This window comes from Rhinolophus sinicus, linkage group LG01 (assembly GCF_036562045.2).
Source record: "Rhinolophus sinicus isolate RSC01 linkage group LG01, ASM3656204v1, whole genome shotgun sequence".
NCBI classification, from domain to species: Eukaryota; Metazoa; Chordata; class Mammalia; order Chiroptera; family Rhinolophidae; genus Rhinolophus; species Rhinolophus sinicus.
The window spans coordinates 139,408,207-139,422,861 of NC_133751.1; the positions used below are offsets into that span (position 1 = coordinate 139,408,207).

General features: G+C 40.6%; 1 protein-coding gene across 3 annotated transcripts in view; it reads left to right on the forward strand.

Moving 5' to 3' along the window:
- The window catches only part of LYPD6 (LY6/PLAUR domain containing 6), a 117,571-nt gene extending 103,584 nt beyond the window's left edge, over window positions 1-13,987 (forward strand). For all 3 annotated transcript variants that reach the window (XM_074336070.1, XM_074336069.1, XM_019737495.2), the window contains 2 exons: window positions 8,584-8,714; window positions 10,574-13,987. In XM_074336070.1, coding sequence (XP_074192171.1) covers window positions 8,584-8,714; window positions 10,574-10,741 — 299 coding nt within the window. In that variant the 3' untranslated portion in view covers window positions 10,742-13,987. The remainder of the gene's footprint in view (window positions 1-8,583; window positions 8,715-10,573) is intronic.
- The last annotated feature ends 668 nt before the right edge of the window (window positions 13,988-14,655 follow it).

A 14,655-nucleotide genomic window follows, 5' to 3' on the forward strand; every position in this document is an offset into this window, starting at 1 on the left:
ACCGTATAAGTGTTTGTTTATTAAGAGTCGCTAGAATTAAATGTCAAGTCAAAAACATCACAATTTTTAGAAAGGCTTGTTCTGTGGAGTCTACTTAAGCCGCAAGGATTTAATGTTCCTTCTTAATTATGAAGTGCAGATGTCTCCCCTTAAGGCAAAATCTTCATTTGAAATTATTGCTGATATAAAATCAGACCAAGAGAAATCTTGAGATGGAGGGACATGCATCCCTTTGGTTCTAGCTTCTATGCTGCTCACTGTTTTCCGTGAAAGCGGAGAAAAACCTGGGCAGGCCACTCGCTGACTCTTTCTATATTAATTATCTGGACTAGGCAGGAATTATAAATGTGATCCCAAGCTCAACTGAAGACAAGCCCAAGGTTACACATGTTCAGGAAAGTCTTATTGTTGACTGTTTTTTCAGACAGAGCCCAGGCTCAGACAAACAACCTTTTTGTTTTACTTCACCCAAGGGTGGATTTTTTTCTCTTTTAGGCATCCTTACATTTAGGATATAACCCCTCCAGGTTTCTTCCGTTCTACAGGATCTCTATTCCAGTTCTAACCCCCAATAGGACCCCAGGCCTTGCATCTTCTTGTAGTTTATCTGTTAACACCCCCCATCCCAGGGTAGAGAAATCAGCACCTTACCCAGTGTTGGTCCCTGGGTTTTCCGTGACTTTCTGGAGAGCTCCTTGGTACATTTACAGAAGCTACTGGTTGTAAGTTATTCAGCAGTCTGGCTGCTATGGAATGAGATGGTGTTCAGATGATCTATCTTGTCATTTTGCTAAATGGAAGAATTCCTCCTTTTTTGAAGTTAAACTTTTTTTTATTAAAATTTCACATAAATACTAGAAAGTGAATATATCATAAGTGCAGCGCTCATTGATTTTTTATGAAATGAACATGCTGTGTGTCTTACCCATGTTAAGCAGAAGAACCCCAAAAGGCCGCTGGGGTCCCCTGGTCATTACACCCCACCTTCCAAAGGTAACACAATTTGTGACTACTATCATCGAGCTCTGTATACATGGAATCACACAAAATGTACTCCTTTATTTCCCACGTTATATGTGGGAAATTCATCCCGGTTTCTGTGAGCAGCAAAGCCATTCTTTCTCACAGAGGTAAAGTAGATCATTGTATGACTACACTACACTTCATCCACTCTACTGTTGATGGACATTGGGAGTGTTTCCAGTTTATGAATGGGATGAGCATGCTTGCATGTCTTTTGGTACACGTATGTATGCATTTCTGATAGGTCTCTCCCAGGAAGTGGAATTCGGGGTATGCTTTGCCTTTACCAGTTACTACCTAACCATTTTCCGGAGTGGCTGTGCCAATTACACTCTCCCCAGCAGTGCCTGAGAGTGCCAGCTGCTGTACAACTTTGCCAACATGCAGTATTGACAGAAGCAGTAGAAGCTAGAAGTTAATGGAATGACATTTTAAAAGTGCTGGAAGTAAGTAGCTGCCCACCTAGAATTCTATCCTGAGTCTGTCAGCCTCACTTCTCTGTCTTTCCCTTCTCTCCTGGCTGACCTGCGAGCTCTGAATTCCTGTTTGGGCCTCCCAATTCCCTTGAGACTGACAAAGGCTCTGCTCAGCTTCTCTGCCCCTGAGCAGGGCTTTCTGCTGGGCTCCTCAGTCCCGACCTGTGCAAGTGCCTCAAGGGGAGAACAGGTATAGAATGTCAGGCTCAACTTGATGTGTTGAGTTTCACTGGGACCTTGCTCTTCAAATCCTCTCTGCCATGGTAGCTCTCCTGTGCTTTCCCACAGACTTTTGTTGTTGTTACTTTAATTTTATTCTACTGTTCTTTGGTTAAGAAGGTGGAAGCTAGTTGTCTCAGCTGACATTGTAATTCTCAGATGATGTAGTCCTTAATTAGAATTTTTCCAGCAATTTTTTAACCCAAAGTTGTATCAGACTTAGCAAAATTATTGTTTGTACTTTGAGAGCATCTAACCTACCCCAGTTCACAGTGTTTTTGTCCAAGTACTTCGTATTAACATAATTACCTCAGATAGGAAGCATCCATTTGATGCTTTTGTCTTATCACTTTTATTTTAACTACTGTGTACTGTAAAGTCTGGTTTATCCACTTCAATCTAGTGAATTGCTGAAAGTTCTACCCTATGCAATAAGGCAAGTAAAGGACATAAAAGGCATACAGACGAGAAAGGAAAAACTAAAACTCCCCCTTATCACAGGTGACATGATTTTCTCCATAGAAAATCCCAACGAATCTACAGGAAAAACTCCCAGAAGTAATAAGTTCAGCAAGGTCACAAGACATTAAGATAAATTCACAAAACTCAGTTATATTCATATGTATTATCAATTTATGTAGTCACGGAAATTAAGAAAAAATACCATTTATAATTGTTCAAAATCTCAGCAAGATTGTAAATACAGACAGGATTATTGTATAATTCACATGGAAAGGTAAGAAACTGGAATAGCTAAAACCATTTAAAAAAAAAAGAGGAATCAATCTTTTTAAGACTTATCCCATGGCTATAATCATCAAGAGGGCAGTACTGGCAGAGGGATGGAAACATAACTCAGTGGCACAAAATAGAGAACTCAGAAGGAGACCCTCAATGCACCCAGCTTAGTTTTGACAAGGCCACAAATGCAATCCAACGGAGGAAAGATAGCTTTTTTAACAAATGGTGCTGGAGCAACTGGACATTTGTGGGCAAAAAATGAATCTCAACCTACATTTTACACCTTTTACAAAAGTTAACTCAAAATGAATCACAGATTGAAGTGTTAAGCATAAAACTATATAACATTTAGGAAAAAACACAAGAGAAAATCTTTATGATCTAGGGCTAGGCAAAAGTCCTTAGACTTGATATAAAAAGTACGGTCCATAAAAGGAAAAAAATGATAAGTTGGACTTCATCAAAATTTAAAACTTTCATGCTTCATAAGACCCTGTTAAGAGAATGAAAAGTCACACTACAAATTGAGAGAAAATATTTACAAATCACATATCTAACAAAGGACTAATATCTAAAATATATAAAGAGTTCTCAAATCTCAACAGTAAGAAAAATTAAAAAGTTAGGAAAAGAGCAAAAAAATGAACAAATGCTTCACCAAAGAAGATAAACAGATGGTATATAAGCACATGAAGAGATGTTCAACATCATTAGCCCTTAGAAAAATGCAGATTATAAACACGAGATGTCACTATAAATCTATCAAAATGGCTAAAATAAAAAGTAACACCACCACCAAATGCTGGTTAAAATTAGATCACTCATCCATTGCTGGTGGGAGTGTAAAATGGTGTGACAGTTTCTTAAACAACTACACATGCGACTACCATACAACTCAGTAATTCCATTTCTGAGTATTTATCTCAGATAAATGAAAATTTATGTTCACACAAAAACCTGTACACAAATGTTGACAGCAGCTTTATTAGTAATATCCCCTTTCAATGGGTAAATGGTTAAACCAACTTTGGTACATTCATAGTATGGAATTCTATTTAGCAATAAAAATTAATACACTTTTGATACATACAACAGCATGGATAATTTTCAAGTGAATGAAGCTGAGTGAAAAGGTCGAGTCCCAAAAGTTTACATACTGTATGATTCCATTGATATAACATCGTTGAAATGATGAAATTATCTAAATGGAGCATAAATTAGTGGCCGCCAGTGGTTGGAGCAGGAGGGGAGAAGATATAAAAAGTCAACATGAGGGATCCTTGTAGAGACAGAAACGTTCTATATCTTGACTGCATCCCTGTCAATATTCTCATTGTGATATTATACTATAGTATTGCAATATGTTACCATTTGGGAAAACTGAGTGAAGGGTACCATGGGATCCTTCTGTATTATTTCTTACAAACACATGTGAATCTACAATTATCTCAAAATCAAAAGTTTAATTAGAAAACAAGTAAAATCAACCATTAAAAAACAAAAAAGCGAATTGTGCCAATGTTGAGAAACCCTGATCTAGAAGGAAAGCCAGACATAGCAAATAAGGAAGTTAAGCAGGCTGTGAGACCGTTGGGAGGAAAATCAAGGAGGGTTTCACAGAATCCATGTCATTTGGATTGAGCCTTGGAGAACATTAGGTTTCTAGGAGCAGAAGATAGGAAAAGAAGTTTTTGTTGTGAAGAATGGTCCAGAGATGTAAAGTACAGCATAGAGAATAGAGTCAATAATGTGGCAACAACTAGGGATAGTGCCAGGTGGGTACTAGAGTAATCGGAGGCATCACTGCATGAAGTATATAAATGTCTATGCTGTACATCTGAAACCAATATAAAATAAGATTGAATGTCAACTGTAACTGAAAAAAAAAAAAAAAATGGTTAAAAGTTGTGTCATGGTGTCTCAAGGTAGCCAGTAGGCAATGATGGGGTAGCCAGGGGCCTAGATCAAGGAGAACCTTGAGTAATAAGTGCTGAGTTTCAGATGCCAAGCTCTGAGTTATCAATGTAACTGATGCTTCCAGCAGGGAAGCACAGTGACTTATACTCTTGACACAGCTTCACGGCAGAGCGAGAGCAACAGATCATCTACGGGCCACTCTGGTAGGCCCAGCAGTAAGCAGTCAGGGCTCCTTGTCAGGCCTCGTTCATGATTTTAAGTCGTATTCATGCTTTCATAGGTGGTGAGTGGCATGAGCTAACCTTGGTTTCAGTAATCTACCTGGTCATTGTCTGGCACCTGCGTTAGAAAGGAGAGAAGTCAGAGACAGATAGGAAATGATGAGGTCCTGCACTGGGGGGATGGAAAAATGGAGTAGAAAACATCACATGGGTAGTGGAGACATTTCAGAGGACTTGGAGACTCCCAGCTTGGCAGGAGACATCGGAGCAGATTCTGAAGTTTCTAGTCCAAGATGGAGGTGCCACATCTCAGGATGTCTCTTCCTGAAATAGGAACACAGGAAGACAAAACAGAGGCCAGGGGAGGGAAGTGATGTGATTGGCTTGAGATATGAGGTGTGAGGCGCAAGGTGCTACTGGTGATATCCAGGAAATAGTTGGAAATTTGGGTCTATAGCCCAGGAGAGAGAATCAGACTGGAGATAATGTCATGAGAGGTTGGATGAGATCACTTGGTTAGGAGATTCAAGAACAGAACTTGGGAGAATACAGACATTCGGGTTAGGGTAAGTGTTAGAAGAGAAGAGACCAGCGATGCAGGAGAAAATCTAGAAGAAGGCAAAGCTCTGAAGTGCAGGGTGGGGAATCCCACAGCACCTGGACCTGCAAAGAAATCCTGCGGATCAGACGGGAGAAGAGCATAGAGTTGGACACTTAGGCAAACAGTCCCCTCAGCGGAGGACCTGGAAGGAGCAAGGCAGGATGTGAAGGGCTGAGAGTTTCAATACAATTTATAATGCTGTGATTATAATGATTTTCCTCTCGTTAAATTTCTTGACCTGGTGAACTGTTCTCTAGCATTACTTGAATGTAAAGAAACCAAAATTAGAGGAGCCACAGAAAATAACTGAATGATAAGAGCTGGTCATTTTTAATGTCCATTTCAATTCAAATTATTTTATGTGTAGTTTGTTTTTATATAGTTTCTGTTATTGGAGACTGATTGTTGATGGGTAAATGGAAATTTACATTTTAGTTTTGAACCTTTTTAAAATTTCAGAGCTAGTTTGTAGAATCTGTGTGTATATGTGTGAATTTCATGAAAATTATATTTTGTGTCTTCCAATAGTTGATTAAGCTTTTTTACTCAGTTCTGATTTTACTTGAATGCCTGTGAATCTCACAGTAAAAGACTTTTGTTTCACAACCTCTGGGAATACCATGCAGTGCAGAATATGAGATTTTAGAGGCTGCAACTAACTTAGTAGAAATTCAAATCCATCTTTTATCTTTTAGATAAAAGCCTTTGAAATCCTTTTAGTGTGAAGTTATCAGCAGGCTTGGTTCTCATATAACCTCATTACTAACCCAAGGATTATTCAAAATGCATGGAGAGCAATGCTTTGTGGCTGAAATTCAGTTTTTATCAATTCTATGGTCCAGTGATAAGCCACGTGGGGTCCACCTAGTTCTGCTTGGGAAATTCTGCCTGCTCTGTCCCCACCTCCTTGCAGATCACAGTACAAATTCAAGGCTCTCAGCAATTTGCACTAAAAAAACCTGTTCAACTTTGAGCATTTCCCAAACTTATTTAACCACAGGACCCTTTTCCACATTTCATAACTTACCTAGGGGTTTGTAAGATAAGAAGTAGAATGGATATTTTAAGGGATTGATACTTAAGATCTGAAGTCTCTGGTGCTGGAAGTAATGGGTGTTGCAAATATATCTTTGTTTATGGATTGGGCTTGGTGAAGTGTAAGAAAAAATTATTATCCAGCTTCATCACGGATTGCCCTTTTCCCCCAGAATGGCAAGAATTGGCTTATTAGGTACTGAGCTTTTGCATATTTTCCTGCCCCCCCCCCAAAAAAAAGGATTCATTAGATGTTGTCTCTTGTTCAGTGAAATAAGTTTCCAATTAATAAGTTAAAAGAGAGTTTGTTACCGACATAAAAGTGTAAACAAAAGGCAGTTATATCAGGATCACCAATTGTTATTCTACGGCTTGCCTAAAACAGGGTAATTCACTATTTGGAGGACAAATCACTTTCCAAAACTGAAACCATGTGATGATTTACTTGTTCCATAAAATATGATCTTATCTACTCAGATTTACATTTGGAGCAATAAAACCTCAGGCAGCTGCTCCTGGTTGTCAGCATGAAGAGGAGACAGAACATAACGCTCCTTTTTTATTGCATTCTTGAATATCTGAAGTTGGGGTGGGGTGGGAAAAGTGTACCTATCATGGCCATAAACGTCCAAGCTGATACCAGAGAACTAAACCAGTCTTCTTTGGAAGATGTTGTGCATCCCTCAGGTCACTGGCCTCCACAGGTTAAATCTGTCAAAGCCTTAAAAAAAAAAAAAAAAAAAAAAAAAAAGAAAAAAAAAATCAGACAAGAGCTGCCATCGCCTCTTCATTAATAAAACAATCCCTTCAATTTTAAAATATTTTAAGGCTTTGAGAGAAATATTGCCAGGTTAAAGCTGTCACCATTTCTTGTGAGCTCACAGGGGAACCTGACTGACCCCCCTTCGACAGAGTGCTCTAAGGTCCAAGCTAAGGAAGGCCTTGACCTGATTCCAACTGACAAAATTCTGGTCAGGGTGCAATGCAGTGTGGGGGCAGTATTTGGGGGAGAGCATTGACAGACTCCGCCCAGGTACACCCACCAAGAGTGTAACCATGGGAAGAGTTGCTGCCCTTAGCAAGACTCAATCAGAGGCCACTCAGGTTCCTGTGCTGTGTGGGTACCTAGAAGCTTAAAACCCCCCGAATTTTCATAACTCCCAGGATGTGTCAGTGCGGTCTGTATTAGCTCATTCTCACAGCCTAAAACGATTCAGCTTTCTTCTTTGGACATTATACGTTGGCTAAAAATTGCCAAAATTATGACAGGATCTGGTGGGGGGAATTTTTATTGCCTAATAAATATCATTAAAAGTCATAATTCCATAACAGCCACTAAATATCCAACCTGTGTAAAGTATGCAAAGTTGGGTCCAAGATAGGATGAAAAACAGCTCAGTGATGTTTGTTAAGAATTATTCATTTTCTTTTTCAATCTGAATATGAAACAGGAATATTCAACTAAATCCCAGGCTTAGAAAGCTGAACACTGCCTGGAGGACTTAAAAATTACAAAAATTTCTTTAGTCTTTAAATAACAACTAAGAAATTGTTCATGGAATTTTTGAAGAAATCTCAAGTTTTCAGATTCCTAAGACTTAGAGGGACCACTAGCTACTCACATCATGGTCTCTCTTCATCTGCCTTCCTGGAATGACACAGAGCCATGCTAGGGAGGAATGATGCTCCTCAATTTTGGGACACCTTCATTGTTGGCTTAGTTGTCTTGTGTAATGAATTCTAGAATCCAGCTGTGCTCTTAGGCAAGAAGTTCTTTCTTTTGGACAAAGTCATTTTTTTCAGATACAATGAATCTATTTTTAATCTGACTTGGGAAGAACTGTTTCACACACACACACACACACACACACACACACACACCAGCCTCTACTGTAGTCTTTTATCTCGTTGAAGATCTTGGTTACCTGCCTAATATCTTATCTTTAACTCTGTGTTCTTTGAACTTTTCCGTCACTTCATCTTCCTGAAAATTGCTATGACTGTCACACCTTAAATCATCCCTCCAAACCACTCCTCCCCTAAAAATAAAAATCAGTACAGTGGCAAAATTTGTTGACAGGCAAAGAATGATGCCACTAGGTCTTGGTTTATGGGGATTACGATGGGCAAAGACCAATAGTCTTCAGAAGGCTCTCCTCCCACCATGGCGAATGAAGTGGGTCTCTCCAAGGACAATTTTGGGATTGGACATAAGCCCAACACAGTGTACATCCCATGTGCTGTTCGATATTTTCAGGACTTGTAGTGTTGACATTCCTGCTGTTTCCCTTTCAGGCAGGTTAGACTAATATTTTCTATGTCAATTAAAACTTCTTTTCTGTGTTGACAGAGACCAGATACTGCTACACTCAGCACACCATGGAAGTCACAGGAAATAGCATCTCTGTCACCAAACGCTGTGTTCCGCTGGAAGAATGCTTGTCCACTGGCTGCAGAGACTCCGAGCATGAAGGCCACAAGGTCTGGGCAACAAAGCAAGTGACCAGTGCAGCTTAGTCAGCCTCCTCCACCTCAGATGCCTGCCAGTGCCCATGAGCCAATTCTTACCTCCCCACGTAGGCTGGCTTTTCACTGTCTTTTATACCATTGTGAGAAGATGCCCCCTTTCCTGTTTGCTCTACAAGAATACAAATGTATACCAGGTCATAGGCTAACCAGCACAAATTGTGTAAACACTACACCAAGAGGGTGTGGGAAATTACTGTAAGCCCTTTACTCACTCAGCAGAAAGTCACAAAGCTACCAGAAGGAAGAAGAGCAGGGACAAGTTATGTGCCCATGGGAAAGCATTGCCGATGGGCCAGCAGTTCACTCCCGTGGGGATGGCCAAGGCTGTTGAGCTTTGATAAGTTTCTGTAAAGTGTGGCTCGTGTCTTCTGTGGAATGCTGATTTGGAGAAGGTATACATTGGCTCCCATGTCATTCCAGTAGGTGATGAGAGAACCATCTCCTTGTGGGTTTGCTCCCCTGAAACTCCATCTGGTGCCTGGACAGGAGCATTCAGGGTAAAATGACCTTTGAGGGCAGCCTTGAAGGAGAATAAGAAGAATCAGAGAAAGGCGGCCTGAGTGCTGGACTGGGGAATGCCCCCGACTCTCCTGCTGGTCCTTCCAAGCTGGCTGAACACAGGAGCTTGTGTATCAGACCTTGGCCTTTGTTTGGAGACGGCCCACTTCTCCCCATCAGGCCGCCTTCCTGGGAGTTGGGGACAAGGCCAACTCAGATACCCTGGAACACTCTGTGTGACGAGGCGTTTCTTTCTCTAAAGGAGATAGACACCTAATTTTCAAGAGACTTGTCAAATACACTAAGAATTAAATTTTAAAGTATAATTTGCCTACTTGCTCTACGTTTGAAATATGAAAGGTAAAACCAAGGGTTTTACCTGACCCCAAACAAGCTAGCCTTGGCTGTCAGGCATTATTGTGGCTCCTTTACCAAGGAGGAAGTTAAAGATCAGAGAAATGATATCATGCGCTTAGGTCACGCAGCTAGTAAGTGATGGGAACAGAATTCAAACTCACTTCTGACCCCTAGTTTACGTCCCCAACTTTATAATGTCTTCCCAGCCGTTGTCAGTGGTGACCAGCTTGAAATCTCTGGAGGCTAATGACTAGAGGATATTAACCATCACAGTCTTCAAACACCACTGTGCATATGAACCACTCGGGGCCTTGTTAAAATGCAGATTCTAATTCAATTTCTGGGCAAACTTGAGATTCTGCATTTCTAATCAGCTCCCAGTTGATCCTGAAGCTGCTGGTCTGTACTTAGTGTAGCCATGACCTAAAATAACTCCTGTCAATAATTCTTTGGGTTTATTTCTTTCTTATGATCCACAAGTAAAGCCTGTATAAAGCAGGAATAATTGCATAAATGAAAACCCTTCCAATCTTAACTCACCCGTGAGAATGGAGAGAATTATTCAGACAACTCTAATGAAAGTAAATATTGAAATTATCTGGGTTGCTGCCACTTCACTTTCACTGTGAAATTTGGCAAGTGAAAGTGGCCCTCTTAACAGTTTCCTCAATATTCAGAAAGCCTTTTCGGGAGAAGCAGGGTAAGTATTATAATTCCCACTTCACAGATGGAGTAGCTGAGACCTAGGAAGGTTGTAAAACTGTAATAAGCACATGGTGGGACGTCAAAAGCAGAACGCATGTCCCTTGATCCTTAGTTGGGGGCTTTCATTTTGACTACATTGCTTCCTGGTGAAATTTCATCCTTCCCCTTTAAATGCAGGGCTGCTGTCTCCTCCTGCTTCTTGCCAAGATCTGCCAGCTCCTCATTGTTCTTTCTCTCTTCCTTTCTTTCAGGTCTGTACTTCCTGTTGTGAAGGAAATATCTGTAACTTGCCACTCCCCCGAAATGAAACCGATGCCACGTTTGCCACAACATCGCCCATCAATCAGACAAGTGGGCACCCACACTGCGTGTCACTGCTAGTGTCCTGCTTGTGGGTGTGGTTGGGACTCACATGGTAGCAGCTCCAAGTCACCACGTGTAGTAGTGATCCACGGGGATTGTGATGGTCCACAGTCATGCATGAGTTGTTGGCCTGACAATAGTCACACATGTGAAACCACAACGCTTGAGAATATCTTCACGGCCAAGCATTTCCACTTACCATGAGGAACGGTCATTGCTTCCATGTAGCCATTTCAAGTCCAAGACCTCATCATAGCTAGCCTGCCCCTAAAACAGACCCTGAGTTTTATACCACAGCCCTTTGTTTTCACTCCAAGAAATAGTTCTGCATTTGTTGAGATCTGGAGCTCTTAATGTGGAGTAGATGTATGAGCCGCAGGAGGTCCTGGGACCCTCTGAGTTATAGGGACAGTATGTTATAGGGACATGAATGATTGTATGTTTCTCTGGAGAAAGGTAAAGGACCACTGGTTTAAATATAATCGTGAATTCACTTACAGTTTTAGAATTTTAAATCTTTGATTGCAAAATCAATGGACTATTTCCTTGGAGATACTAACTCCCTAGAAAGGTAGTAAGAAATTTGTTCAATTTAATTTTTCCGACATTCTCCTTCCAATAGTGGGAATCATATTCCCACTGCGCTGTGTGGGAAATAAAAAGGCAGTCATAAAAGTTTGGTGTACACGGGGAGGAGTGGCTGCGGAAGAATTTTTCCCCACGTAATGGAACTAGCGTCAATAGAGTGGCTGTTTATCCCGTCATATAATTGGTGAGATGGGGCTGAATTTGGCACCTTCTTGTGCTCCTTGAGATTGTGGAGCCCACCGGGATCACTGGGTGGTCAGGGTGTCCCCAGCAGGATGGGGTTGTTTTCTCCAGTCATGGGGTTCTATTCAGACATAGCTAATTTACACAGAGGATTTCAAAATGAAAAGAATGTGTGGAGGAATCTTAGTTCACTGGGAGGCTCTAGTAAGTGGCTCAGCCAGATCTTCCTCCGTCTGTAATTCATGCTGCCCGAGAGCCCTCCCCGTGCTTCCTCTTTCAAATCCCCAGTGACTGTAGGGAGAAGATGCTGCATTCAGTTGTCTGGAGATTAGGGAACGAACACTTAATATCCTAGGATGAGAAGTAGGTGGACCAGTGGGGTGATGGTGAGACTAGTAAGGAGACCCAGTGAGAAGTTATTTCTTTCACATGTTTACTTTTAAAGTAGAGGGTAAAAGTTTCACTATCCATCCTATAGTTTTGGCACCCCAAGTTACAGTTCTTTCTTCTTCCTTGTAAGTCATTTATACAATATTTATTTTTGTATGGCATAACTAGAAACTAAAATATATTATAAAAGATTCTTTATTCTGAACAAAAGGATCAAATTAGAATACTTATTTTTCAACAGTGGTAGAGCTTGTAATATATGTATGTATAATACTGGCACCAGTGTTGAAAAAAATTACTTATGTTCCTTATGTTGTGAGCAAGAGTAATGTATTGGCCTCGAGCTTTTTGCTCATGGTTTCCTCCGTGGTGTGTTTCCAGAAGTATTTGGGTGACAATCACTGGTACGAGTTTCTCTGCAGGGTTATGGGCGTTTTTGCATCGTATTTGGTGGAGCTGCTGCTGATACAGAGGACCGTGTTGTCAGGGTCCGTGTGCCCTGACAGGAAAATGTCTCTGGCTCAGAAAATGAGACCTCCTCAGGGACCAAATCTGAACTGACAGTGGTAACTCTGATACACAGTTATCAAAATTGCATAAAAGGGCCTTAAATCAGAGTTTGGCAGGCTTATCCATACATTGCTTATAACTGGGCTGGGGAAGAAGAGGGAGAGAAAGTAAGACATTTATTAATCGCCTCTTATGTGCCAGGCTATGCTAAGCACTTTACATAAGTTAGGTCATGTACTTCCTGCAAGAACCATGTAAGGAATATTCCTAGTATTTCCACTTTGCAGATGAAGGTACCGAGGCTCTAAGAAGCTCAAGAATGTGAAGCCTTTTCCTTCCTGTTTAAGTTACATGGGATGAGGCAGGAATGAAGTGGAAGGGAAGGTGGAATTACCATCGGTATGAGGCTTCATGGGAATTTGCCCCTCTCATCATGTGGAGTTTGTCTAGTCCTGCCTCTGCAGAACGTCATTTACATATGTCCCCAGATGGTTTTTCTTTGGGGGAGGGGTGAAGGTATGTTTTCCTCATTCATTCCTCTTGCTAAAAGAGGAGACAGGTTGATCCTACATCCGAAGATGGTATAAGACAGTTACAATTTGATGATGTACATATCTACACCTACATTTTCGTGCATGGTCACTCTCCACTGACACCATCCAAATACTGCATGCAATTTGAATAAGAGACAAAGTCCAAATGTTGGTTCTTAATGAGAAAATGTGGACTCCCAAGCCTCCCTGGCTGGTGTGCAGGGACCAGGTCTACAGGTGTCATCTGCCACCCCAGGGGGTCACTGCAAACTGCACACAGATGTGGCTGCCTACACCCTGTGTGCCTGTCAGAATGGCTGGCATTTAAAGAAAGTAGTTTGCTCACCATTCCCAGCCTCAAGGAGCCACGGAATTACCATTCATTCACGTGGAAGGCCCAGGACTGGTCATCCATCTGACTTGTCTACCACAGTAAACCTTCCATTAGATCCCACTATTCTTGACGGCTTAAAGTGCAAAGAGCCACGAAGTGTACATGAACCTATGTGCTACTTATTTATTTTTAGACTCCCACAACGTTCATGTCAATATGGGATGAATGCCTAAATTTTGTAAATACTGTACATTTTGTAAATCAATGAATAAAGATTTTAAGTGTATCTCACCAGGCTCCTGCCTGCAAATGCACACGTCACCCCATGATTCAGGCACCGGGGTTATGTACAAGGCGTTGGGCTTAATGCCACAGAGAACTTCCTTCCAGGAGCTCACTTTCTAGTCATACAGACAAGAAGTACATGCATGAAAAGATACAAGATAATTCACTCATGCCAGATAATTCATACAGACAGTAACTGCTGCAGAAAATCAAAGAAAGAAAGATTACCCGATTTTTCAATCAGGTTTACAGTTTCTCCAGAACATTTTTTTGTTAAATCAGGGAATATAAAAAGATTGTGTGTGTGTGTGTGTGTGTGTGTGTGCGTGCGTGCATGTGTGCCCCACTAACTATTTTTAAATCTTATTCTTATTTGAAAATCTTATTCTATTCTTGGGGTAAATTATGTTAATGATACAATAGAAAGCATTTTTCCTTGATGGTTTCTTCTGCAACAGGAAATAAATATTTGAATAATATGTGTCATTTTCATCTATACAATGAATTTATTATATTTTTCACAGTAAAGTGATAGACATTGAAAGTTACTTTGAAAAACTCCAGCTTGTTTGTGATTCCCGGGTATTCTCTAACATCCTATATTTTGAAGTTTCCAGGGAAACACAAGTTTTTCCCAAAGTTAAAAGTTTTCTATTAGTTTCTAGATCAGTGACATGGTTGGGACTCTTAGAGTGTCATACTGACATTAAGATAGCTCTTATCACTAACCTCTCTGAATAGCTTTGTGTGTTTAATGTAAACAGTACCAAAGGTAGACTATGCTTTTAGAAAATCTGGTTTTGAAAACATAGACTTGCATAACCCAATGTTGGGGTTTCAAAAGGATCCTTCACTTTATAAAGGCATTTTGTATCTCTTTGCTAACACATTTATAAGATTTTACTTACAAATAACATCTAGGGCACACCAGGTTTGGAAAACCGGATGTGGTACCTTGGCTATGTTATGGTAACTTTAACCTGAAATACCTAAAGAGCTTTCATAAATGTTCTTAATAAATTAACTGACCTACTAGGAGTGACATATGGACAACTCTGAGCATGTTATTAATCCACATTTTAATTGGGAGAACTTGATCTCAAAGGTTCAGCCATTTTTCTAAGCTTGCAGAGCAATTTGGGAGCAG